Genomic DNA, 25,369 nt, shown 5'->3' with positions numbered 1-25,369 from the left:
GTCGCCTAGCTGTCACGCCTCCTGGTTTGTTTACACTTTTTCCGCCGTCTCTGCAGCTGGTGCAGCGAAATGACAAAAGCCGGACCAACTCCGGTGGCATAAAATACCATTCGGGAGGTTAAAGTCAGCAGTTTTTACCATTATGCAGTGATTTAAACCTGTCGTACTGAATAAATGCATTTTTAATATTTCAGGACCATAAAATTACCAATTCCGGAAAAATATTTAGAGAAAAAGAATAGCCTTTAAAAATATTGGAGTAGAGAGATTAAAACGATGACATTTTGCTGCTCTGTCACATTTTCCTCGTTCTGAATCGTCCGCCCTCAATGTGCTGAGTTCTAAATCTGCTGAAATAGTTACTCTGCTGATGTCATCACCCAGATGACGGCGCTAGAGCGCTATACTGGCTGGCGGGGCTGAACGGCAGATTAAGACTCATTTCTTGTCATCTGTGCTTTGCCAAGTTGTTGAGTATATTCGAATCTCAATATGAATTCACATAAAAATGCTATTTAAGTTTTTTTGTGTGTGTCACAGGCACTTTAACTGCACAACAGATCTGTGGAAAGCATAATGATATCCACTTGACTGAAATCCACAGGCCAGCTGGGAAGTTTGAGCTTAAAAATTGTCCTTTAAGACTGAACACTTTGAGCAGCTGGTTATAGTTACTGTGTGAAGCTAAAAGCCATTGAAGTTAGGTCAAGTGTAGCCGGTTGAGTCCCTGACTTCCTCTTGTGCACATTAAAGTGGACATGCTTTCATTTGCACGGTTGCTTAAAGTGACATGATCAGTGTTGTTCATACTGGAGGTGGGCGTACGCCTGTTGCGACAATTGTATTTACAAGTGAGCGTTCTGTACAAGCTTGGGGATGAAGGAAGAGTGTCAGAAAAGAAACTTGGTTGTAGTGGAGTCTTGTAGGTCATCTGACAACTTCTTGCTTGCTGCTACCATCTATTGGAGCATATCCACGAAGGCGTCAAATTCATCAATGTTTCTCTCGTAGATGGCCAGCTTTTCCGGGAGCGAGTCCTGCACACATAGCTTGGTGTTAGCAGACCTCAGTTGTATGAAAGCCTATAGCGGGGGTCAGCAACCCACGGCTCTTTAGCACTGCCCTAGTGGCTCCCTGGAGCTTTTTCAAAAATGTTTGAAGATGGGGAAAGGATTTTTTTTTTTTTTTTTGTCCTCCTCCAGCCATATTAAAACATGACAGAAACATTCCTCTAATTCCTTATTATTGTAATGAAGTTAAACTTATGGCTGCATTGTACAACACGTGGTGCGTCATTCTCTATAGCAGTGATCCCCAAGCGCCGGGGACCTAAATCACTTGTTCATGACCGCAATCTGGCCTGTGCCTCTTGAAACATCAATATGCCTGTCTACTCTAGTAATAGACTAATTTGAGATTTGGGAACATCCACATGTAGTGGTTGGCTGCCATTACTGGGATGTTTGCACACCAATAGCAGCCCAGCATCAGTCAATGTAAACCGCAATGTTAGCTGCTGTTGGCGGCAACGTCAGAGGTGGACTAGTCATGAGGCGTACTGGGCACTTCCCGGTGGGCTGACATACATTTTTGGGCTGTTTAATAATTTAAAGTTTCTCAGCCGTGACACACGGCCAATTCGTTGGTCCCAATGAAATCTCTGCTCCGCTCACCCCGCCTCCAGGACAACTGAGATGTACATATGTATAAATGTACTTACAGTACTGGCCAGAAGTTTGGACACACCTTCTCATTTGTGCTTTTTTTTTTTACGACTATTTACATTGTAAATTCTCACTGAAGGCAATAAAACTATGAATGAACACGTGAAATTATGTACTGAGCAAAAAAAAAGGTCAAATGACTAAAAACGTATACTGTAATTTTGGGACTATAAGGCACACTTGACTCTAAACTGCCACCCACCAAATTTGACACTGAGACTGCATTTGTTCATAGATAAGCCGCAGCTGTCTTCACTGTATTATGGGATATTAACACCAAATTATATTAACCGATAACACCTTATTTGATAGCAGCATTACAGGACTTTAATAAGCCCAAATGAACCGCCATGACTGCTTCAGGAAGCTTTTGTTTTTGGCCGTCAACCTCTGCTGCTAACTGTTGTCGTCCAACATGCCTCCTAGCATGCATTGCAGATGTAAATATCAAAATTCATGTTCTGTGCTAATTATTTCTTCAATTCCTGTTCCAGTTTTGTCATTAATTACTAGTTATGGTATTTGGTAACACTTTATTTGACAGTGGCGCCATACGAGTCTTATAAGACCATCCTAATTATGAAATGACAGTGCCATGAGCATTAATGAACGCTTATGACAGATTTCATTTTGTGTCATCTGGCAAATGATCTCACTTTTGAATGGATGTAAAAAATCCGAGCTGGACATAAATGGACTTGGTGACATAATTTGCCAGATGACACTTAATGACATCTGTCATAAGCATTACTTATTAATGCCCATGATAGTGTCATGTCATAATCATGACCGTCTTTTGGCAGTCTTATGACACTGGTGTCAATTAAAGTGTTACCTATTAACCCAAATCAACAAATAAGCTGCACTGTACTATCAGCCGCAGGATTCAAAATGAGGGGAAAAAGTACCGGCTTATAGTCCGAATATTACAGTATTCTAGTACTGTATCTTCAAAGTCGCCCCCCTCTGCTCTGATTACTTTTTCGTACACTCTTGCCATTCTCTTGATGAGTTTCAAGAGGGAGTAACCTAAAATGTTTTTTTTACTTCACAGCTATGCCTTTTTTTCAGGGTTAATTAGTGGAATTTATTGCTCTATCAATGGGGTTGGGACCTTCATTTGTGTTGCATTGAATGAGGTGTGTCCAAACTTTTGGCCTGTACACACCCACACAAAAGGTTGGCTGCCCAGGACAGAAATGCCAGTGCCATTTTTCGGTTCCTGTCCACCCCTGGACGTCTTCTTTGGACAGCATTTTTATGGGGAAAATATCACCTGCTGAACCAGAAGAGGAGCCTACAACAAAGTCAATTCTGTACAATAGATGGCTAAAAGCTAGCAAATTAGGGAACAAAAGCAAATGCACTGAGAGCATCATACCTCGTGGCAAATCGTATTGCTAACGCCAAGAAACCTTTCACAATTGAAGAAGAAATAATGCCTGCGACCAAGGATATTTGCCGTCAAGTTTTAGGAGAGGCCACTGTTTTAAAAAAAAGGTTGATTCAGCGTATAGAGAGTTACAGAGGAAAAAAAGGCCACTGTTACACTGGTCCATGGTGCAAAAAAGGTTGGGGATCACTGCTCTATAGAATGCACTGCAAGGAAAATAAACATTTAATCATGAAGGCTCATCATGTTCTTGTAGCCAACGTAGTCATTTTGATAGTAGGCTAATATACTAGTAGATTCATACAGCATGTGTTGCCTTCATTGTTATTTTTTGTGGCTCCAAACATATTTGGTTTTAGTTTTTTTGTCCAATATGGCCCTTTCAACATTTTGGGAAAAAGGAAAAGAAACGTACCACGAGATCGTCGGCCATCGATTGGGAACTGATGTGAAGTGAGAGGCTGGCCAGTTGTGGAGGATTCTGGAACTCTCTGTAGAACGTTCCCAAATCCATTGGCAATAAGTCGTCTTTCGAGAACGCCGGCCGCTAAAAATGTCATGTAAAAACATCCGTTAATTAAAATGAAGAGCTTCTCGAGAGAGTACAGATGAGTAACGTACAAAGTCGACCATGACAAAGTCATCTTGCTGCCCTGATTCTTCTGAGCCCTGAGAGTGAAGGCTGGCCTGCAGAGGGGACATGCAAGGAGGAGAGTCCGGAGGATGTACCTAAACACACACACAAGCGTGCAACGGAGTTCCGTGTCATCTGCGCAAACGCTAATATTTTCAATTTGCCGCATCCACTCTTACCATGGGATCATTGTCTTCAGAATCTAGACCTCGGGGAGCAAATGCCGCAAATGGCAGGTCCATTGTGGCGGAGTGCTTAAAAACACACCAGGAAAAGGATCAAGACAGAGTCAAAGCTTGTTAAAGACATTCCAACATTTTTGATGTGATAATTTGTAGAGCTGAACTGCATCCATAGGACAACATTGCTGCAATGACAAGGGTAATACTGATTCTGGGTTTTTCCTAACAAATGAAACGCTTGTATGAAGTGGCTACAAAAATTTAAGAATTATTTTGAGGGTCTGCCCACTAGTGGAACCATATACAGTAATCTGTTGTTTCAGTTGATTTGTACAAATTATGGTCACATTAATTGAAGTGGGGGAGGGGGGGGTAACATTTCTGGTCTTTCATGAATTTAATCCTTTCAGGGACAGTGATCAATGTCTATTCAAAAGTTATAATTCGCTTAACTGATTCACTGCGAGGTCACAGAGTATGTTGTGCTAATTGGGAATAGATGGAAATTAACAAATTAAACTATGTGAGATCACAAGAAATCTATAAAACAAAACAAAAAATCCCAGAGCAAAATACCCACAGGCTAAACTTATTTGAATTTGTCTATCTTTTTAAACACTTTTTACAGTTGTCTTTTTAAGCTTTTATTTTTTTTATTAAGAATGACATGTTTCAAAATTATTTCGTTAATTACTATTTAAGTAGAATTTTCCCCCAACATGGGTCTTTTAATTAATTCCCTATATTTCAAAATTATTGACTTTTGTTTATATCCCATTGCAAAATACTTGCGGACAACACTATTGCAATTGGATGTCAAATGGCGGCCACAAAATATTGCAGGCCACACTTGGCTCCTAAGTCGCAGGTTTGAGAAACTGTCCTATATGACTGTAATAAAATCTTTTAGGGAAAAAAATTCTATTCTTGCATGAAATGGTTAATATTGCATTTCCACCTCATTCAATTTTGACTTACCCGTGTATTGGGTTTATTGACAAAGGCTCCAACTTTCCTTGTGAAAGCATTAAGAGACGCGACTGGGTCGGAAGGAGAAGCACTTCTCCTTCCGTCTCCGCTTTGGGACAAAAGGTCATCGTCACCGCTGGGAAGATACAGTGCCATCCATTTCATCCAAGTCATTTGGCTTCAGTTTGAGGCGGGGACACAATTACCTGCTGCCAGGCGTGTTGGGCATGTGCTCCACTGTCACTTGGGCATCAGGGCAATGATAGGCCTGCGCTGGATGCAACACAACCCCGTCGTCCTTGCCAGCATGCAGTGCCTTAGGAACATAAACTTCAATGTTTGTCTGGAACTTGCCTGATATGCAACTGGAGGCATATGCTTGAGGGCTGCCACAAATTATTTTGATAGTTGACTAATCAGTTCATAAGAAATCACGTTATTTACTGTATTTATTCTGCTTTTTTTTTTTTATTAATAAGAATAACACATGCAATTAGCTCAAATGGAGAGAATATTCTATTATTTTTTTGGTTTTCATTTCAAATTTACCGTATATTTTTAAATTTAAAAAATATATTAGTATGTGGCGGAAAACACAGACAAGACTGAAAAGGCAGTTTCTGCTCTTGCACTCCTCTTTAAAATAAACTGCTGTATTTTTAAGCCAAAAGAACTGTTGTGTTTGATAGAACAATATGTCTATAAGCTGCCATAGCAGATTCATGGCGCATGAAGCCCCCGAACTATTTTTAATTTGTCCGTTTTACCCTGGAAACCCCCGTTTACAGACGTCGCGCAACCGCTTTTGTTTCAACCCAGCCATAAAACGAAGGTAATTAATTACATTTATTATCCAAAATATCTGTCATTTTTAGCTTAGAATCATTAATTGATGTGTAATATTTCGTTTAAAAAAAAAAAAAAAAAAAAAAAAAAAGACTTTAAAAAAAAAAATTCACTCGCATATTTTAAACTTTTAAACAAATTATGTCACAATGAAAAAATTGTTTCTGCAAACAATTCACGGATATCTACCTCATAACTATCGCTTAATTGTATTTTTTTTTTGTTACTGTCGCATTTTCTCCGATATGTTAGATGATAAATAATCGATCCAAACAAAGAAAAATTTAAAAAAACGTTTAAAAGAGTAAATATATATGAAAATCTTGACCACTCCATGATGTCTGCGATTTCTGCATCGCGAACCTTGTTATATTACCATGTTTCACCCCATAAAATCTGCCAAAAACCTGCCTGACACTCGATGATACATGTTGCATGGAGTCGAAAAGAGGTAATTATGCGATAATACCTCGTTAAAATAATGACGTCTTTCATTCTGTCCTCTCACACTCTCACCTCCAGTTTGGGTTTTGCTTTTTAATTAAAAAAAAAATTTTTTTTTAAATGCCCTTCTGTTCAAAATTTGTCTTCCCCCAGAAAATTGAGATTGAGCTTTCCAATGATGTATCACACATGCATATAGGACAATTTTGAAATCAGGCCAAAGTGGGGGTCTCAGAGCAGAACTTCAAGTCACCTGAGTGTTTTCCGCCATATATATAGTATAGTATAATACAGGGGTCAGCAACCCTGGTCCTCGAGTGCCACTATCCAGCTTGTTTTCCATGTCTCCCTCCTTTAACACACCTGAATCAGATAATCTTGATTGTCATCAGGCTCCTGCAGAGCTTGCTGATGAGCTGATCATTTGATTCAGGTGTGTCAATGGAGGGAGACATGGAAAACATGCTGGATAGTGGCACTTTGCTGACCCCTGGTATAATATATTAGTTTTATTCCTTTGTTTATTTTTTCATAAATATAAACCAATACTTTTTAAATGAGATTTTTAAAAAATAAAAAAACAGTCTTAAGACTATAAAATCAATTACAGAATAATTAATACTAATGCGTTCACTCCCATTGACAATGGCCTCTAATCAGTTAAGAGACTCAAAATAGAGTGTTTGGACAATTGAGGTTTACAATGTCTAAACGATTAATTAACTGTCAAATAGTCACCTCAGTTGATAATCGATTAATTGACAATTACTCGATTAATTGTAGCCCTAATCTGCTGCTCAAAATATTAGTCACATAATACAGAATTTTGTATTCAACAAGCATGTTATTACCTGGTTTGGATTGACGGCAGTATGGCACAGCTCAGTAGTCCCTGCTAGAACAGTAGGCTGATAGGAGAGCCTAGAAGCGTACAGCTGTACGTTTGCACACAAAAATGAAAACAGATGTGTGATCAAGTTGACCCGTGGACGCCTGAATTTTAAAAATTAAGATTTTTTTTTAAACTTGTGTTTTTGCTTTCAAGTAGACGTTGAATCAATAATTCAAATATATAATATATAAACAAATAATGCAATAATAAATAAAGTACTTATAATTTAATGTATAATTCAAATTATCGACAGCAATCATCTATGGCAAAACAAAACAGAAAAAAAGCATCGAGGCAGCTTTGATCTGGAATGTGACTTTGGTACCAATAAGCATCAAGTTGTTAATGTCAGTAGTAAATAGTAATGGAAAAGAGGCAAGTGCAAGACTTATAGAAGCAAAAGTGCCAGTAGATTGAAATCCCCAGTGTAGACTCACAGTGTGAGTGACCATCCCGGTAACCAGTGGAAATTGGGGATTGTCCAGAGGAAGAGCCTTAGACAGTTTAGAAGGAGAAGGACTCAATGTGCAGATGCACTGAAAAGCAGGCCAGTGGCAGGAAAGAAGAATGGAGAGAATAGACAAAGTGACGTAATCGAGGACATCCCTACTAAGCACGGTTGAGGACATAATCATTCTGGGGTAAAACGAGGGGTCTTACCTGCGAGGGAGGGGAAGTGGAGAAGGAAGTAGTGCAAACCTCCTGTGAATCTTGAACTCCTGCAAATGCTTCCCCATCATCGTCATCTGGCGCTCTAAAGGATAGGGAAAAACTGAAATTAGTGGCGCGGTTTGAATTTTGATTCAATTTGTGTATTGGCTACCTGTAGTTGCAGGGCTGACCCATGGTTGCAGGTCGCTGGCTGCCGCAGGGAGGGTCCACAAAATGGTCCACGATGATCCCCATAATGGGCACTGATCGCTCAAACTGTCTGCAACACCAAGATACATTTGTTACCAAAAAAGGGACATATAATATAATCGTTCATATAATAGTTGATGTTACCTGTTTGACATTAAAGCCAAATTGGTGCGATAGGCACAAGAAAGCGTGAGAGTGCCAACGGGGGTTCCCACAACACCAACACGTACCGTCTGGAAACCTTTAACAATGAGGAAAAGCTATATAACTGAGGTGACAAAAAAAACAACATTTTTTTGGCCTATGGTTGAAATTGCTGCCACCTCCAACACAAGACCGAATATGAACTACCTTCTCCTAATCCTCTCATCTGTACCTCCCCAAAATAGATTCTAGACAAAAGAGAGAAAAATAATGAACAAGTGGAACATTTGGTGGAAAATGATGTGGAAAATGACACACCTGTACAATATCACATAGTCATGTCCCTGCTTTCGGGACAGTTTGTAGGCAGGCGTTACTCTGGTGACCGCCAGCAGAGATTTAAGAAGGACGGATAGACGGTCATAGACGGTATACGACACTTTTATGTCCTTGTCGCACCTATGGAAGAAAAATGAACGCTAATGTTTCTGCACTTTAGGAGTGAACTGATCCTATTATGATGTAACCCTTTCAGGGACACTGGTCACTACTAAGGCTGCGACAACTAATGGATTAAATCGATTAAAATCAATCACTAGTAAATTAGTTGCCAATGAATTTGATGATTGATTTTTGCCGGCAGCTTTGAGCAGTCTCGTTTGGGTCCTTGTCCTTGTAATGTGAAGCTGCACATGTGAGCCAATGATTAGAGCGAGAGAGAGAGAAAGAGAGAGTGTTCAATGGCACACTTATGGCTACGTTCATACTACAGGTCTTAATGCACGAATCCGATTTTTTCGTGTTTTTCCGACTCGAGTGAGGCATTAACTTGACGGTCTGAACGTGACAAGTCGCATAGAACGGGACCATTTCAAATCCGATCTGGGTCACTTTCGTATGTGGTCTAAATCCGATCTGGGCCACATTTTTCCAGACTGTCGCGGCGGTCTGTACTGTCCAGTCCCGCAAATCGGATTTCATGCAGCAATTACGTCATCAAATAGCGAGAGAGTCGTTACCGTAGCGATGCACCTGTGCGTTATTAGCGCCTAGCTTACAGTGAACACGGCTTTCGGGGAAGGGCTGGGCTTCACAACAGTCATAAAAAATAAAAATGGGTTGAGGATAAGCCTGAGAATGCTCAGTTTTCTCTGTGACAAGTGAGCAATATTTCAACATTGCTTACACGGCCGAGAGAGAGTCGGGGCAAACTGCCCATATGTGTGTGACGTGCACGGACAGTGCGTGCATGCTATCGATCCATATAAACTTTGAATATAAGCCTAAACGGGGATTATTTATGTCTGTTATTTGTGTCCTCCTTTTGAAAAGCAAAACATGATATCCCTGGAATGACGGATGACGTGTGTCAATTGTTTTGATGCTTCTGCGCATGCGGGTCTTCTTGCTTAGCCCGTGTCGGACTGCGAATTAGTGCGCATGCGTAATACTTGAACGGTCTCAATGGATAAAAGCAGTCTGAACGGGCACGCCAAAAAAACGGATATGACAAAAAATCGGATTCGTGCATTAAGACCTGTAGTATGAACGTAGCCTAAGTTTGGTTGCTGAATCAATAACATTACAAAGTGTCATGACTTAGATTGTCTTTTGTATTGTCAGAAACAGTGTGCCTCCATCAGAGGTGAGTAAATGAAGCCAATTGTATTATTTGTATTCTTTGTTGATGAGACGTTACTACTTAGCACAGTGTTCTGAGCTAGTTAGCGATTATACCAATCAGTGTCTTAACTTTCTGTTTGTATTGTGTTTTGTAGAAGCATATTAGCATTGGGTTATTAATAGATAGTAAAGTTGTCTCGTTTCTTTTTATGGAGAAACCACACACATTAGCCCATTAATATAACAGCTTAAACAGCTTGTTCTCCTTTAACACACCTGAATCAAATGATCAGTTCATCAGCAAGGTCTGCAGGAGCCTTATACCAATCCTGATTATTTGAGTCAGGTGTGTTGGAGGAGGGACACTTGGAAAAAATGTTGGAAAGAGGCTCTTGAGAACCAGAGTTGGATACCCCTGGCTTAGGCTAGGTTCATACTACAGGTCTTAATGCACAAATCAGATTTTTTGTCATATCAGTTTTTTTGGAGTGCCCGTTCAGACTGCCTCTGTCCATTGAGACTGTTCAAGTATTACGCATGCGCACTAATTCACCGTCCGAGATGCGCTCAGCAAAGAGACCCGCATCAAAACAAATTACACATGCTCGCTGTATATCATTCCAGAGTGATCATATTTTGATTTCCAAAAAGAGGACACAAATAACAGACATTAATAATCCCCGTTTAGTCTTATATTCAAAGTTTATATAGACTGATAGAACGCATACACGCACACACGAGCCTTGACGTGTGTGCGTGAAATGACGTGGGTGGGTCAGTTTGCCCTGACTCTGCCAAGTGTGCAATAATGAAGTATTGCTCATTTGGCGCACAGAATGAAAATCGAAAATTGTAAGGCTTATTCTTTTCTTCATTTGATTTTTTATGACTGTGGTCAAGCCCGCTTCGTGCTTAAAAGCAAAGTTCAAGCTAGGCGCTAATGCCTACATGACTGCCGTCCTCCGTGCCTCTTGCTCTTTGCTGACGTAATTGCTGCATGAATTCCGATTTGGGTGTCTTGACAGTTCAGACCGCCAGTCACGTTCTGACAAAATGTGGCCCAGATCGGATTTGAACCACATACGAAAGTGACTCAGATCGGATTTGAAATGGTCCACTTGACTTGTCCCATTCAGACCGTCAAGTTAATGCCTGACTCGAGTCGGAAAAACACGAAAAAAATCGGATTCGTGCATTAAGACCTGTAGTATGAACCTAGCCTTAGAGTCTCCTTTCAACGCAAACTCAAATTCAAACTGTAAATTGCCATACAAGAGAATTTGCTTTGAAATTGGATTTGGATTTTATTTATGAATAACTGATATGTTTGATAAAGAAAACTGATTCAATACAGTCTGCCTCCTCTTCATTCGATTTTGTAGTTTAGTTTGTTTCAAGAAAATAAATGAGTCATTGACACGATTTGTATTAGCGCTTTGTCCACAAAAAAAAAAAAAAAGTTTCATGTACTTAAAACAGTACAGTTATATGCTACATTTAAGTCAGGAAGCTGTAATAAAAATATTTTTTAAGTAAATAGTCATCCATTTTGTATTCATTGTTATTTACAACATGCCTAAAACAACTTATATTGTGAAGGTAATTTAAAAAAGTGACATTTATTCGATTAATCGTCTAATTAATGGTCCAAATAATCAATTATAAAATAAATCTTTAGTTCCAGCCCTAGTATTAGCATTTTAAGAGCTTTAACCCTTTATAAAGGCGATGACTATTTTTTGGTAATTTATTCATATATACATACATGACACTTAGAACCTTTAAATCTTTTGTAAGCCAAGTGACTATTTTTGGTCATTTAAAAAAATATATGGCGGAAAACACAGAAAAGACTGAAAAAGTAGTTTCTGCTCTTGCACCCCTTTTTAAAATAAACTACTGTATTTTAAGCCAAAAGAACTCTTCTGTTTGATAGAATAATATGTATATATGCTGCAATAGCAGTTTCATGGCGCATTAAGCCCCCGATTTTTAATTTGTCCGTTTTACCCTGGAAACCCCCGTTTACAGACGTCGCGCAACCGCTTTTGTTTCAACTCAGCCATAAAAAGGTAAGTAATTATATTTCTTATTCAAAATGTCATTTTTTGCTTGTAATCATTAATTGATGTCTAATATTGCATAAAAAAATTTTTTTTTTTAATTCACTCGCATATTTTAAACTTTTAACCAAATAACGTCACAATGAATAATATGGTGTCTGTAAATAAGTCACAGATATCTACCTAATAACTAATTTGATTTTTTTGTTACTGTCGCATTTTCCCCATATGTTGGATAAATAATCGATCGAAACAAAGAAAAATTGGGAGAAAAAAAAAAAAAAAACGTTTAAAAGGGTAAATACATGAAAAAGAACATCGCGACCACTCCTTGATGTCTGCGATTCCTGAATCGTGACCCTTGTTATATTACCATGTTTCACCCATAAAATCTCCCAAAAGTCCGGCTGTGGCCATTCACATCTGTGTTTTTACACTCGATGATACATGCTACATGGAGTTTTTGGAACGAAACGAGGTAAGTACGCGATAATATCTCGTTAAAATCATGGCGTCTTTAATTCTGCTCTCGCGTGCTCTCACCTCCGGTTAGGGTTTTGCTGTTTAAAAAATGTTTTCTGTAAAATGCCCTCCTTTTCAAAAATTTTCTTCCCCCAGAAAATTGAGATTTTAAGCTTTCCAATGATGTATCACACATGCATATAGGAGAATTTTGAAATTTGGCCAAATTGGGGGTCTCAGAGTGGAACTTCAAGTCACCTGAGTGTTTTCCGTCATATATATATTTTTTTATCGTTATTATTATTTTTTTTAGATATATGTTTTAATTTTAAATCAATTCAAAAATACCATGTCAATCAAAACTAAATGAAGGAAATTAAAATGAATAAAAACAGAAATACACACTGGTTACGGCCCCAAGTAACACTCTATAATTGATTCTTTTTTCATAATATTTTAAACTCATTGCATTCCATTGATGGCAATAGATGTCCAATTGTTTATACTGGGAAGACTGGCTGAATATGCTCGTGTTCCAGTGCCAAGATGTCTAATCCATTTTGAATGAGAGGGGCGAATGAACAAACTCCCAGTAAAAAAATGGATTGGAAGTATAGCGCCATCAAATGAGTGCCATTTAACAGTTAAAAATATACCTGTATAATATATTATCAATTGTAGATGAAAAGGTTAATGCCTATATCCCGCCTTTGGGCCTATTTCTAAATACCGTACATTTTAAATGGCACATTAGCTTTTATATTCATTTTGTCGAAGACTATCGAAAATTATTCCTTTTTCAAAATATACATTTCTAGGAGGAAAATAACTTACTTTTCATTCATCTCCAGGCACCAAGTCTCTAACTCCATTGAGTCCCCCTGGATGAACGAAAGGCAGATGATGCAGGAACACCATGGACACGAAATGACCATGTTCACTAACTCCACACATTGCAATAATAAGATATATAAATAACAATGTCATAGCATTAGAATTGTGACATTACAAAATTATGCTATTAAAGGGTTGTTTAAGGTCTGTGATGTAGAAGAGAACTTTAGGCAGGATGGAACCTAGTTAGCTAATTTTTAAACTTGAAATCAAAGCGCCTAAGAGATGTGGGTTTTACCTCCGACGTCTTGAGGGAGATCTCCACACACATTGAGCGTCCGACGCCTGGCAGTTGGCCAGCCAATGCTTTCTTAGCTTCATGGGTTACTTCTGGGATGTCTTTGATTGCCAGATTAAACTGGAAAATAAAACATTTTGAAATCGATTAGACTTGCACTGAAGATGCAAGATAAGAAAGCCAAACAACTTTTAAGTTGAACTCGACAAAAAGAAAAAAATCGCCCCGACCACAAAATATTTATTAGGTTGTGCAGTTCAAAGACCCGACTATGCATATCAATTATTTTTCATTAATTCATTCATTTTCCATGCAGCTTTTCCTCACGAGGGTCGCGGATGTGCTGGAGCCTATCCCAGCTAACTTTGGGCAGTAGGCGGGGTACAACCTGAATTGGTTGCCACTTGCCAGCCAATCACAGGGCACAATGAGACATACACGAACACACTCATACCTACGGATAATTTAGTGTGTTCAATCAGCCTACCACGCATGTTTTTGGGATGTGGGAGGAAACCGGAGTCCCCGGAGAAAATCCACGCAGGCTCGGGGAGAACATGCAACCTCCACACAGGAAGGCCAGAGCGCGGGATTGAACCCTTGCCGCCCATATCAATTATTAATATCATATATCCATATCAATTATTGTAAAGATGAAATCATTTTACCCAGTCAGAGCCAGTAGGAGACGAAGACGAGCGAGTGCATATCTTCTCACCGAGGCGACCCTGGACTATCACCTGTACAGTCTACAAATACATCAACAATATTTTGAAAATGTGAATGAAGAAACGGAAAAAAATTACTTTGTTACGGTACACTACACAGCAACTTCTCACCTTCAAGGCAAAGAACTTAATGAACTTATCCAAGTCTTTTTTATCCTGGGGACTCAAGTCACTTTCCATGTTGTTATGACCCTGTAATCATGCGTGATTATATATTAATGTTATAAAGAATAAATAACGATTATTTATACATACTAATATTAAAATCTTAACAATATACAGTACAGTCCAGATGTAGCTTGAATAACCAAATGAAGCCCCGTGCTTCCCATGCATTCGATAAAAAATTCTCCTATTTTAACTACGATACATAAAAAGTTATAGCGATGTCTATTTGAAAAATTTTTACGTTATAACACAATCCGAGGCGTATAAATTAAGCCAAATGCGGCCTCCTCGTAGCTGTAACAATACTCATGATTAATCTGATGTATTAAAAATATTTGAAACGTCAACCCATTGACTTTCAGTCTAAAATATACTCAATCGCAGATAGAACCTTGAAAGGCAGCACTGAGTCTAAAGGTTGTCCACTAAAAGAACTGATGAATCACTAGTAGAAGGCTATGCTACAATGACAACCATGCGAGCTGAACGTCGCACTTTAACTCCTTCACAAAAAAGCAAGCTTACATGAGGTTTTCCTTTAGCAGCGCGGCTTCTGCAAGGTACAAATCAATTCAATAAATGGGCGGCTTCGATTCAATTTTTCTGAATCAAAAATAAGAGAAATTCTGATGTAAACAACGTTAACAGCTGCTGTGCTACTTTTCTGTTTATCTTCCCCATGTCGACGTGTTTAGATGGCAGCACTTTCCCAACAGCACTTTCGCGAAATTCTATCCTACAGCAAACAATACACAAATAAAAACAAGATAAATTGTTTTAATGGACCTGGTTAATCTATGGTATTATAGAGAGCTATGTCCGGGATTTTTTTCCCAAATATAATATATGCAAAGCATAACTTTGAAAATAGTTTGGCGAATCTGGGAGCTAGTGTCATAAGTGACGTTTACTTGAAAGACCCGTTGGTTGGCTTTGAAGACATTCAAGGTAAATCGTTATCGTAAAGGAGAAAAACTCTGGAACGCATAATGTTTAGTAATATTTACATTTTGTATATTGTTTTACAAAAATGATTTTGTGTGCATGTTTAGTTCTATAGTTTCCCTGCACGTTAAATAATTTCAACCCGAGCTGGAGAGTTGGCCTTTTGGTTTTAGTAATACAGTACAACCTACGTAACTCCATGTAAACATCGTTTTGTCTTGTTTTTTTTTTTGCTTTTTTTTAATTCATCTAAATTATTATTATTATTATTATTATTAGCAAGGGGATGACACTTAACTATTCATCTAAACATTGAAACGACATACTGGACCAATATTGAATAAACATTATGACTTGTATAAAATGTATTTATTACTGTTAAGGCAGATACAGCATGGCGCTCTCTATTGCCATTCTGGATTGTGACTTGCTGTTACATGGTCGTGGTCACAAGACACTGGACCGATTTGACGTGGGCTCGGTATCAGATGACTTCCTCCTTACACAGTTTGGCTTCCCCAGAGAGTTCATCTTGTACTTGGTGGAATTACTCAGAGAGGTGACCATATCTTCTTCCACACTTTCAAGTGTATGACATTAAGTATTTCCCAAATCTACCATTTGTGTCATTTTTGTGCACCAGTCACTCTGTAGACGCACACAGAGGTCTAGAGCCATCAGTCCCGAGGTCCAGGTTCTGGCCGCGTTGGGCTTCTACACATCAGGCTCTTACCAAACATCAATGGGAGACACTATTGGAATCAGCCAAGCATCCATGTCCAGATGTGTGTCCAATGTAACCAAAGCTTTGGTTGAGAAAGCTCCCCAGTTTATCACATTGAATAGGTATGGTATTATTAGGCATGTGCCGGTATGATATTCTGACGGTATGATAACCTTAAGCCAAAATATCACGGTATCAAGGTATTGCAATTACAGCTCTAAAATTTGTTACATTGAGATATCTGGATTCATTTTTTCCCATTTCCATTGAACAGGATTTTTACTTTTCAAAACATATTAGCAAATTGGAGCATAAGTATAATGTTAAGTTGAAAAAAGAAAATCTAAAAATAAGTTAAAATAAATACAGTCCTTTAGGTGAGTCTAAACCCACAGCCACAGCTCAACATTACCATCAGAAAAACAACAATTGAATTATTTTCCATAAAAAGCATGCGTGTATGACTCGGATCATGTTTACATTATACACACACACACACACACTCTTGTTCTCAACACAGAAAGTTGCCATAGAGAAAAAAAACTGCATGTTTTACCACTGCTAGACACACAAAACACACTGATGTTAACTGTCATGACTGGCGGGAAACATTCATGACAGTGTTTACGAACCTTTAATTTTGTATAAATGCGAAATCATATTGGCGTATTGCGTCCTCGCCAGCAAACAAAATTTACATGTCAGATGGCCCGCCTCCTCTAAGCCGCGGCAGTCTAACTTTTCTGCAGTCGAAGTATTCCTATACCAGTGATTTCGTGTTCTTGGATGGGGGGAAAAGTTCCGGAGTTTCACCTCCTCAAGCCATCGTGTAGCACAGCTGACTCACTGACACTGGGCAAGAACCAGTGAGGGAGGATTGAGCCTTGCAGCTGCAAGCGAGGGATTTCTCTATGCATTTTTGGGACATAAAAATTAGCTAATACCAATTGGGACGGTATGACGGAAAATTGTGGTTATGAAACCTTGACGTTTTCATATCACGGTATACCCTGAAACTTGTAATCGGCACATGTCTGGATATGATACATTTCAAATTGTTCATTTGGCTTTCAAAGTCTAATGAAACATTCTCTTTCTCCCCACAGAAACGCAGTAATTCGAGAGCAGACCTTCCAGGAATTTCAGAGGGTGGCGGGATTGACGGGGGTTCTCGGAGTGTTGGATCGTGTTCAGGTCGCCATTAAGGCTCCGAACAGCGAAGACTCGTCATACGTGAACAAGAAGGGATTTCACTCCATTGGCTGTCAGCTTGTTTGTGATGCTAGAGGCTTGTTACTCAGCGCAGAAACCCACTGGCCCGGTGGGCTTAAAGCTGTAGATGTACTGGAAAGATCTGCCCTTTACAAAGAACTGCAGGAAAATGAGGAGGGCTATTTGCTGGGTGAGGATTGTTTGTTTCTCCAGGTAACACCGAGTTTAGTTTAGTGATAGTGAAACACAGGTTTAAGGTTTTCTGCTTGTTAGGTGACAGCAGTTATCCTTTAAAGAAATGGTTGATGACCCCGGTGGAATGCCCCGAATCTCATGCAGAGTTTGGATACAATCTTGCTCATACGGCTACACATGAGATTGTGGATAGAACGTTTCGGGCCATCCAAACTAGATTTAGATGTTTAGATGGCACCAAAGGATATTTGCAGGTATCTTAGTTTTACTTATAATGAGAAGAACGCATATAGTACTATATGAACACTTGACTAACCATTGTTGTCATCACTGTTCTGCACAGTACTCACCAGAAAGGAGTTCATCCATCGTGCTGGCTTGTTGTGTTCTCCACAACGCCTCTCTGCAGTCAGGATTAGATGCCTGGACTCTGGAAAGGACAGACCCCCTAGAGCAGCCTGAAACTTTAGAGCAAAGACCTGAAGACCGTGACAGTCAGGCTGAAGAGGTGCGCAAACAGCTCATTCTTAAACACTTCAGCTAATGTGAGCCTGGACTGCTGGACAATTTTAATGCACACGTGGCGCTCACATTGGCTAGAGTTCTATTCAAAGCAAGAAAATCAAGAGACTGTGATGCTGATGCAGATTTTTAATATTTTGCTGGGTGCTACTCTATTGACTATACTACTTTAACATAGGCATAAATGGAGGAACATGCAAGACACTGTACAATAACAACAATCCTCTGTGGACACAACTTGATTTTTCTTAGGTATTCTCAACCTTCCCAAAACAATTTAGTTTCATTGTTATCCAGAATTGGTGAAAAGGGACTGAACCTTTAATCTAAATATTTTTTTCCCCATTAAAGGACTTTGAGACATGTTTCCACAGGCAACAGTGTTGTTGCAATACACAACTAGTTCCATATTTACGTTTTTATGTAGAAAGTACACAAATGCATTGACATTGTTAAGGCAAGCATGACAAAATGGCGTTTTTTTTGGGGGGGGGGGGGGGGGGGTTAATCAAACCAAATATAACAATCAATGAGATGCATATAGAAACAAATCATCTGTATGGACAACTAAGGACTCGTCTGTACTGTATATCCTGTATTCTGTAGAATTTTTTACATGTACAGAATTGGGGTGAAGAAAATGTTTTGACTAACGTTCTTTCGAAGATAGTAGTGGTATTTCACATCTGGGAATGTAATTCCATTTATATATACACGCTTACGCTCTACAAACAGCAATAAATACATACACGCAAGCATATTTTACTTTGATGGCAAATTTGTATGCAGTTTGTGGTGAATTAGTCAAAGTTCCTTGTTTGCTCTGATTGCACAGTGACTCTTATTTGACAAAATGAAAATAAAAATTAATAATTTTTGTGTGGCGACAGTGAAACAAAACACAATTACAGTACAGCAAAAAGACACAAACCCCGAGTTGGTGCCCAAGGAACAACACATGAACTATACTCCAACATCGAAATATTTAAATTTGTACATGGTCTGAATGATAAACGCGTCTTTACTTTTTTTTTTGTTGCATTAAATAAATATGCTCTTTTTGAATGCTCGGAATATATTATGAATCAATATTATTGTTATTTTTGTATTTTTTGAAATGTTATATAGAAAAGGCAAAACTGTATACTCTCAACTTTCAAACAATACGTATATTTTTTGTTGCATAATTTAACTATGCACTTTTTTTGCTGCAACTATATATACACACACATCATTTTAAATTCCATAAAAATACTCTTGTTTTTCACTCTCCTGTTGGAACTTTCCAAAAGGAAAATATGACTAGAATTTTTGGGGTGCAAAATGAATGCCTGAATTCAGATTGGTTAAGTAAAAAAGCTCTGAAATCCACAATTAGATGCCAGTTAGCAGTTAGTAGAGCAGTTAGCTCTCACTGACATAAATTATTTGGTCTTGTGGGCTATCAAACTGGACAGAATTGGGGTGAATACATAGGGGTATCAGTTGGCACTTCTGAGTCTTTCTGGATAAGGCCAAGTGATTCAAATACAAGTGTTAGGCACTTGAATCTCTCCCTGTTTAGGCGCACATGAGCACGTCTACTTTGTTAGCAGCGACATTGAAGGTGTCAGTGGCGTGTACAGGTTGAAGTAGAAACCCACAGTGGAGGTCAATGTGCGCTTACAGAATGAGGGACATGCGTGAAGTTCATTAATTCCATGTAACAAAGGGAAATCTTCATATTGATATATATGCAGTATATATATATATATAATATGTGCCATGGTGCGTTGAGGGCCGCTGGGAAGAGTCAGCTGGAGTTGGGGAGTGGGGGGTTCAGGCTGTCTGTCAGAGGAATTCTGAACCATCGTTTGGTTTAGTTTCTCTGAAGGAGACAAAGTACATGTCATTGTCAATAAAGGTTATGTAAGCTAAGTGAACTTAACTTGTAGCATGCATTACTGTGGAGGATGTAGAGGTAGAATCACACCTGTGGTCCAACTTTGGCCCTCTTGTCTGGTTCCTATGGGCGTCAGCTGTGTGGCGGTTCGTTTGAATGTGGTGTTGTGACCGGAGCCTCTCCACTAGTAATGTTGCAGGGGAATCCTCCAGTGGAGACCCTTCGTCGAAGAAGAGTAGGCTGCGGGAGCGAACTGCACAGAAGCACACAATTTACTGTCATTTGTCTAGGAAGGTGTTGACAGCTACAAGTTAAAAATGAACCAAGCACTGTTTTTAAGTATACAGTGGTATGAAAAAGTATCTGAACCTTTTGGAATTTCTCACATTTCTGCATAAAATCACCATCAAATGTGATTCACACGGAAGAAATACAGTGTCTGCTTTAACTAAAACCTCCCAAACATTTATAAGTTGTCATATTTAAATGAGGATAGTGTGCAAACAATGACAGAAGGGGAAAAATAAGTGAACCCTCCGCCTAAGGAGACTTAAGAGCAATTAAAACCAATTTTTAACCAAACATTTTAAGTCAGGTGTGTCCCCAATCACTGATTAGTAGTTAAAGCTGCCCTGCCCACTATAAAACACACACCGGGTAAGAATTGTCTTGATGAGAAGCATTGTCTGATGTGTATCATGGCTCGGTCAAAAGAGCTGTCTGAAGACCTGCGATCAAGGATTGTTGATTTGTATAAAGCTGGGAAAGGATACTGCTAAAGACTTACAGAAAGCTGTCTGTCAGACCATTGAAGCTAAAAAGAGGATGGATGCTGCAACAAGACAATGAGACCAAAACACAGAAGTAAATCAACTTCAGAAAGGTTTTCAGAAGAACAAAATACACGTTCTGGAGTGGCCAAGTCAAAGTCCAGACTCCAACCCCACTGAGATGCTGTGGCATGACGTAAAGACAGCGATTCATGCTAGACATCACAGGAATCTGACTGAACAACAGCAGTTTTGTTGAGAAGAATGGGCCAAGATTAGTCCTGATCGATGTGCCAGAGTGATCTGCAGCTACAGGAAGCGTCTGGTTGAAGTTATTGTTGCCAAAGGGGGGGGCTACAAAATATTAGATGTGATAGTTCACTTACTTACTTTCCGCCTTCTGTCATTGTTTGCATAATATCCTCATTAAACTATGAAAACCTATAAATGTTTGGGTGGTTTTAGTTAAAGCAGGCACTGTTTTTTCATCCGTGTGATTTTGACAAAGATTGGATCACATTTGATGGTGATTTAATGCAGAAATGTGAGAAATTCCAAAAGGTTCAGATACAGTGCCTTGCAAAAGTATTCGGCCCCCTTGAATCTTGCAACCTTTCGCCACATTTCAGGCTTCAAACATTAAGATATGAAATTTAATTTTTTTGTCAAGAATCAACAACAAGTGGGACACAATCGTGAAGTGGAACAACATTTATCGGATAATTTAAACTTTTTTAACAAATAAAAAACTGAAAAGTGGGGCGTGCAATATTATTCGGCCCCTTTACTTTCAGTGCAGCAAACTCACTCCAGAAGTTCAGTGAGGATCTCTGAATGATCCAATGTTGTCCTAAATGACCGATGATGATAAATAGAATCCACCTGTGTGTAATCAAGTCTCCGTATAAATGCATCTGCTCTGTGATAGTCTCAGGGTTCTGTTTAAAGTGCAGAGAGCGTTATGAAAACCAAGGAACACACCAGGCAGGTCCGAGATACTGTTGTGGAGAAGTTTAAACCCGGATTTGGATACAAAAAGATTTCCCAAGCTTTAAACATCTCAAGGAACACTGTGCAAGCCATCATATTGAAATGGAAGGAGCATCAGACCACTGCAAATCTACCAAGACCCGGCCGTCCTTCCAAACTTTCTTCTCAAACAAGGAGAAAACTGATCAGAGATGCAGCCAAGAGGCCCATGATCACTCTGGATGAACTGCAGAGATCTACAGCTGAGGTGGGAGAGTCTGTCCATAGGACAACAATCAGTCGTACACTGCACAAATCTGGCCTTTATGGAAGAGTGGCAAGAAAAAAGCCATTTCTCAAATATATCCATAAAAAGTCTCGTTTAAAGTTTGCCACAAGCCACCTGGGAGACACACCAAACATGTGGAAGAAGGTGCTCTGGTTAGATGAAACCAAAATTGAACTTTTTGGCCACAATGCAAAACGATATGTTTGGCGTAAAAGCAACACAGCTCATCACCCTGAAAACACCATCCCCACTGTCAAACATGGTGGTGGCAGCATCATGGTTTGGGCCTGCTTTTCTTCAGCAGGGACAGGGAAGATGGTTAAAATTGACGGGAAGATGGATGCAGCCAAATACAGGAACATTCTGGAAGAAAACCTGTTGGTATCTGCACAAGACCTGAGACTGGGACGGAGATTTATCTTCCAACAGGACAATGATCCAAAACATAAAGCCAAATCTACAATAGAATGGTTCAAAAATAAACGTATCCGGGTGTTAGAATGGCCAAGTCAAAGTCCAGACCTGAATCCAATCGAGAATCTGTGGAAAGAGCTGAAGACTGCTGTTAACAAACACTCTCCATCCAACCTCACTGAGCTCGAGCTGTTTTGCAAGGAAGAATGGGCAAGAATGTCAGTCTCTCGATGTGCAAAACTGATAGAAACATACCCCAAGCGACTTGCAGCTGTAATTGGAGCAAAAGGTGGCGCTACAAAGTATTAACGCAAGGGGGCCGAATAATATTGCACGCCCCACTTTTCAGTTTTTTATTTGTTAAAAAAGTTTAAATTATCCAATAAATGTTGTTCCACTTCACGATTGTGTCCCACTTGTTGTTGATTCTTGACAAAAAAATTAAATTTCATATCTTTATGTTTGAAGCCTGAAATGTGGCGGAAGGTTGCAATATTCAAGGGGGCCGAATACTTTTGCAAGGCACTGTAGTTTTTCATACCACTGTAGCCTGTAATATCTGCAAAATGTCAGAGTGAGTTACATATATCAATTTATAAAACCTGGTAAAAAGCTAAAAGTCCTTTTAATGTACAATGAGGCAACAAACAATATACAGTCTATTCACATCTTGCATGATTGCAGTTAGAGTGTTTGGATTTCCTGCACTATATGAGCCACTGCATTTATTTTAAAAATACTGTGGACTGATTTATTCTTTTGGTTTAGAGAATGCTTTAAACGTATAGGACTGGATGTACTTCATAACTTAATTATCTACCCGCGTTCCAAGAAAGTACCACGTTTCTTTGGAAAGTGAATTCTAAATAAAAGGTTACCGTATTATTGTGAAGCAACATACCCTGACTGGTGGTGTATAGGTCCTCTGCTTGGTGAGATGGAGGTGAAGAGGTATGTAGGGAGGACGAAGAGGCGTGAGTGATGAAGGAGAGTGGGGAGAAGCAAGGAGAAAAGGAGCCCAACACCAGGACAAAACACAATGCCATCATCTGTGCAGAGAGAATAACATGTTTAGCCATTCATGCATAATTAAAACCCACAGGTAAGAAGAATACAAGTGAAAATACTTACCATAAGGCATGTCCCTGTTTGAGTTGAGGCCATTTTACAAGTGCGCGGGATAACTTTCCCCGAAATAAGCGATTGAAGTTTTTGGAGCTGCTGCAGGAGAGTTCTGTAGACACACATGATAAACAAATTAGGTGGTATGAATATGGAGTATATATATATATATATATATATATATATATTTTTTTTTTAATGTTTGTTTTAGGGCTGTCAAACGATTAAAATTTTTAATCAAGTTAATCACAGCTTAAAAATTAATTACGTATTCGTAATTAATCGCAATTCAAACCATCTCTAAAATATGGCATATTTTTCTGTAAATTATTGTTGGAATGGAAAGATAAGATAACAAGACAGATATATACATTCAATGTACTGTACATACAGTGGGGAGAACAAGTATTTGATACACTGCCAATTTTGCTGGTTTTCCCACTTGCAAGCCATGTACAGGTCTGTAATTTGTATCATAAGTTCTCTTCAACTGTGAGGGACGGAATCTAATACAAAAATCCAGAAAATCACATTGTATAATCTTTAAATAATAAATTTGTATTTAACTGCATGAAATAAGTATTTGATACATTACCAACTAGTAAATATTTCAGCTCTTAGTTCTTTTTTAAGAACCCCTCCTGTTCTCCACTCATTACCGTAAGTAACTGCACCGGTTTGAACTTGTTACCTGTATAAAAGACACCTGTTCACTTCACATACTCAAACAAACAAACTCCAACCTCTCCACAATGGCCAAGACCAAAGAGCTGTGTAAGGGCATCAGGGATAAAATAATAGACCTGCACAAGGCTGGGATGGGCTACAGGAAAACAAGCAAGCAGCTTGGTGAGAAGGTAACAACTGTTGGAGCGATTATTAGAAAATGGAAGAAGTTCAAGTTGACGGTCAGTCTGCCTCGTTCTGGGGCTCCATGCAAGATCTCACCTCGTGGGGCATCACTGATCATGAGGAAGGTGAGGGATCAGCCCAGAACTACACGGCAGGACCTGGTCAATGACCTAAAGAGAGCTGGAACCACTGTCTCGAAGAAAACCATCGGAAACACATTACGCCGTAGATTAAAATCCTACAGCGCATGCAAGGTCCCGCTGCTGAAGCCAGTGCATGTCCAGACACGTCTGAAGTTTGCCACTGACCATCTGGATGATCCAGAGGAGAAATGGGAGAAGGTCATGTGGTCGGATGAGACCAAAACGGAACGTTTAGGTCTAAACTCTGCTCGTCGTGTTTGGAGGAAAAAGAAGGATGAGTACAACCCCAAGAACACCATCCCAACCGTGAAACATGGAGGAGGAAACATCATTTTTTGGGGCTGCTTTTCTGCCAAGGGTACAGGACGACTGCACCGTATTGAGGGGAGGATGGATGGGGCTATGTATTGCCAGATCTTGGCTGACAACCTCCTTCCATCAGTGAGAGCCCTGAAGATGGGTCGTAGCTGGGTCTTCCAGCATGACAACGACCCAAAGCACACAGCCAAGGCAACTAAAGAGTGGCTCCGTAAGAAGCATCTTATGGTCCTGGAGTGGCCTAGCCAGTCACCAGATCTGAACCCGATAGAAAATCTATGGAGGGAGCTGAAAGTCCGTGTTGCCCGGCAGCAGCCCCGAAACCTGAAGTCTCTGGAGAAGATCTGCATGGAGGAGTGGGCCAAAATCCCTGCTGCAGTGTGTGCAAACCTTGTCAAGGACTACAGGAAACGTTTGTTATCTGTAATAGCAAACAAAGGTTTCTGTACCAAATATTAAGTTCGATTTTTGTGATGTATCAAATACTTATTTCATGCAATTAAATGAAAATTTATTATTTAAAAATCATACACCGTGATTTTCTGTTTTTTTTGTATTAGATTCCGTCCCTCACAGTTGAAGAGAACTTATGATACAAATTACAGACCTCTACATGCTTTGCAAGTGGGAAAACCAGCAAAATCGGCAGTGTATCAAATACTTGTTCTCCCCACTGTAAGTACTGTATTTGTTTATTATAACAAATCCAAAAGATGGCATTAACATTAACATTCTTTCTGTGAAAGG

General features: G+C 39.3%; 3 protein-coding genes across 11 annotated transcripts in view; 1 reads left to right on the top strand and 2 right to left on the bottom strand.

The window, feature by feature from the left end:
• Positions 1 to 34: 34 nt before the first annotated feature.
• Positions 35 to 15,043, bottom strand: atg13 (ATG13 autophagy related 13 homolog (S. cerevisiae)). 5 transcript variants are annotated; one of them, XM_057817449.1, is made up of 18 exons: positions 14,791 to 14,995; positions 14,209 to 14,289; positions 14,038 to 14,118; positions 13,370 to 13,489; positions 13,072 to 13,118; positions 8,408 to 8,548; positions 8,297 to 8,337; positions 8,090 to 8,186; positions 7,908 to 8,015; positions 7,745 to 7,838; positions 7,522 to 7,620; positions 7,044 to 7,127; positions 5,109 to 5,218; positions 4,912 to 5,038; positions 3,931 to 4,005; positions 3,739 to 3,846; positions 3,533 to 3,664; positions 35 to 1,037 (listed from the first exon to the last, which is right to left on the bottom strand). In XM_057817449.1, the coding sequence occupies exons 2-18, from the start codon at positions 14,275 to 14,277 to the stop codon at positions 960 to 962; spliced, it is 1,611 nt and encodes a 536-aa protein (XP_057673432.1). In that variant the 5' UTR covers positions 14,278 to 14,289; positions 14,791 to 14,995; the 3' UTR covers positions 35 to 959. The 5 variants fall into 5 exon arrangements, with proteins under 5 accessions (XP_057673432.1, XP_057673448.1, XP_057673465.1 ...); XM_057817465.1 differs by lacking the exon at positions 8,408 to 8,548 and having other exon boundaries at positions 14,791 to 15,043; XM_057817482.1 differs by lacking the exon at positions 7,522 to 7,620 and having other exon boundaries at positions 3,739 to 3,804.
• Positions 15,044 to 15,164: 121 nt separating this feature from the next.
• harbi1 (harbinger transposase derived 1) lies at positions 15,165 to 18,349 on the top strand. Of its 4 annotated transcripts, none has more exons than XM_057817512.1 (6): positions 15,165 to 15,213; positions 15,594 to 15,769; positions 15,854 to 16,056; positions 17,041 to 17,336; positions 17,420 to 17,595; positions 17,685 to 18,349. In XM_057817512.1, exons 2-6 carry the CDS (start codon positions 15,605 to 15,607, stop codon positions 17,883 to 17,885), a joined length of 1,041 nt encoding a protein of 346 aa, XP_057673495.1. In that variant the 5' UTR covers positions 15,165 to 15,213; positions 15,594 to 15,604; the 3' UTR covers positions 17,886 to 18,349. The 4 variants fall into 4 exon arrangements, with proteins under 4 accessions (XP_057673495.1, XP_057673504.1, XP_057673522.1 ...); XM_057817521.1 differs by having other exon boundaries at positions 15,166 to 15,213; positions 15,598 to 15,769; XM_057817539.1 differs by lacking the exon at positions 15,165 to 15,213 and adding an exon at positions 15,238 to 15,256 and having other exon boundaries at positions 15,598 to 15,769.
• creb3l1 (cAMP responsive element binding protein 3-like 1) overlaps positions 17,903 to 25,369 on the bottom strand; it is a 38,416-nt gene continuing 30,949 nt past the window's right edge. The window contains exons 9-12 of one of the 2 annotated variants that reach the window (XM_057817501.1): positions 23,319 to 23,421; positions 23,089 to 23,236; positions 19,836 to 19,998; positions 17,903 to 19,730 (exon numbers count right to left, since the gene is read on the bottom strand). In XM_057817501.1, coding sequence (XP_057673484.1) covers positions 19,694 to 19,730; positions 19,836 to 19,998; positions 23,089 to 23,236; positions 23,319 to 23,421 — 451 coding nt within the window. In that variant the 3' untranslated portion in view covers positions 17,903 to 19,693. The remainder of the gene's footprint in view (positions 19,731 to 19,835; positions 19,999 to 23,088; positions 23,237 to 23,318; positions 23,422 to 25,369) is intronic. The other variant, XM_057817494.1, reaches the window with a different exon arrangement.

Source organism: Corythoichthys intestinalis, chromosome 2 (genome assembly GCF_030265065.1).
Source record: "Corythoichthys intestinalis isolate RoL2023-P3 chromosome 2, ASM3026506v1, whole genome shotgun sequence".
Taxonomy (NCBI): Eukaryota; Metazoa; Chordata; class Actinopteri; order Syngnathiformes; family Syngnathidae; genus Corythoichthys; species Corythoichthys intestinalis.
Note: the sequence above shows the minus strand (reverse complement) of the source record. Positions and strands in the feature narration are given on the sequence as shown.

Excerpts from the sequence above, each read along its gene's own strand:
- atg13 (XM_057817449.1), bottom strand. The coding sequence starts at position 14,277 with ATGGAAAGTGACTTGAGTCCCCAGGATAAAAAAGACTTGGATAAGTTC. Across the intron at positions 8,549-13,071 it reads TGCCTGGAGATGAATGAAAA|GTGCGACAAGGACATAAAAG; the intron begins GTAAGTTATTTT and ends TTTCTTCCATAG. Across the intron at positions 3,847-3,930 it reads CTGAAGACAATGATCCCATG|GTACATCCTCCGGACTCTCC; the intron begins GTAAGAGTGGAT and ends GTGTGTGTTTAG.
- harbi1 (XM_057817512.1), top strand. The coding sequence starts at position 15,605 with ATGGCGCTCTCTATTGCCATTCTGGATTGTGACTTGCTGTTACATGGT. Across the intron at positions 17,337-17,419 it reads TGAGGAGGGCTATTTGCTGG|GTGACAGCAGTTATCCTTTA; the intron begins GTGAGGATTGTT and ends TCTGCTTGTTAG. Across the intron at positions 17,596-17,684 it reads GCACCAAAGGATATTTGCAG|TACTCACCAGAAAGGAGTTC; the intron begins GTATCTTAGTTT and ends TGTTCTGCACAG.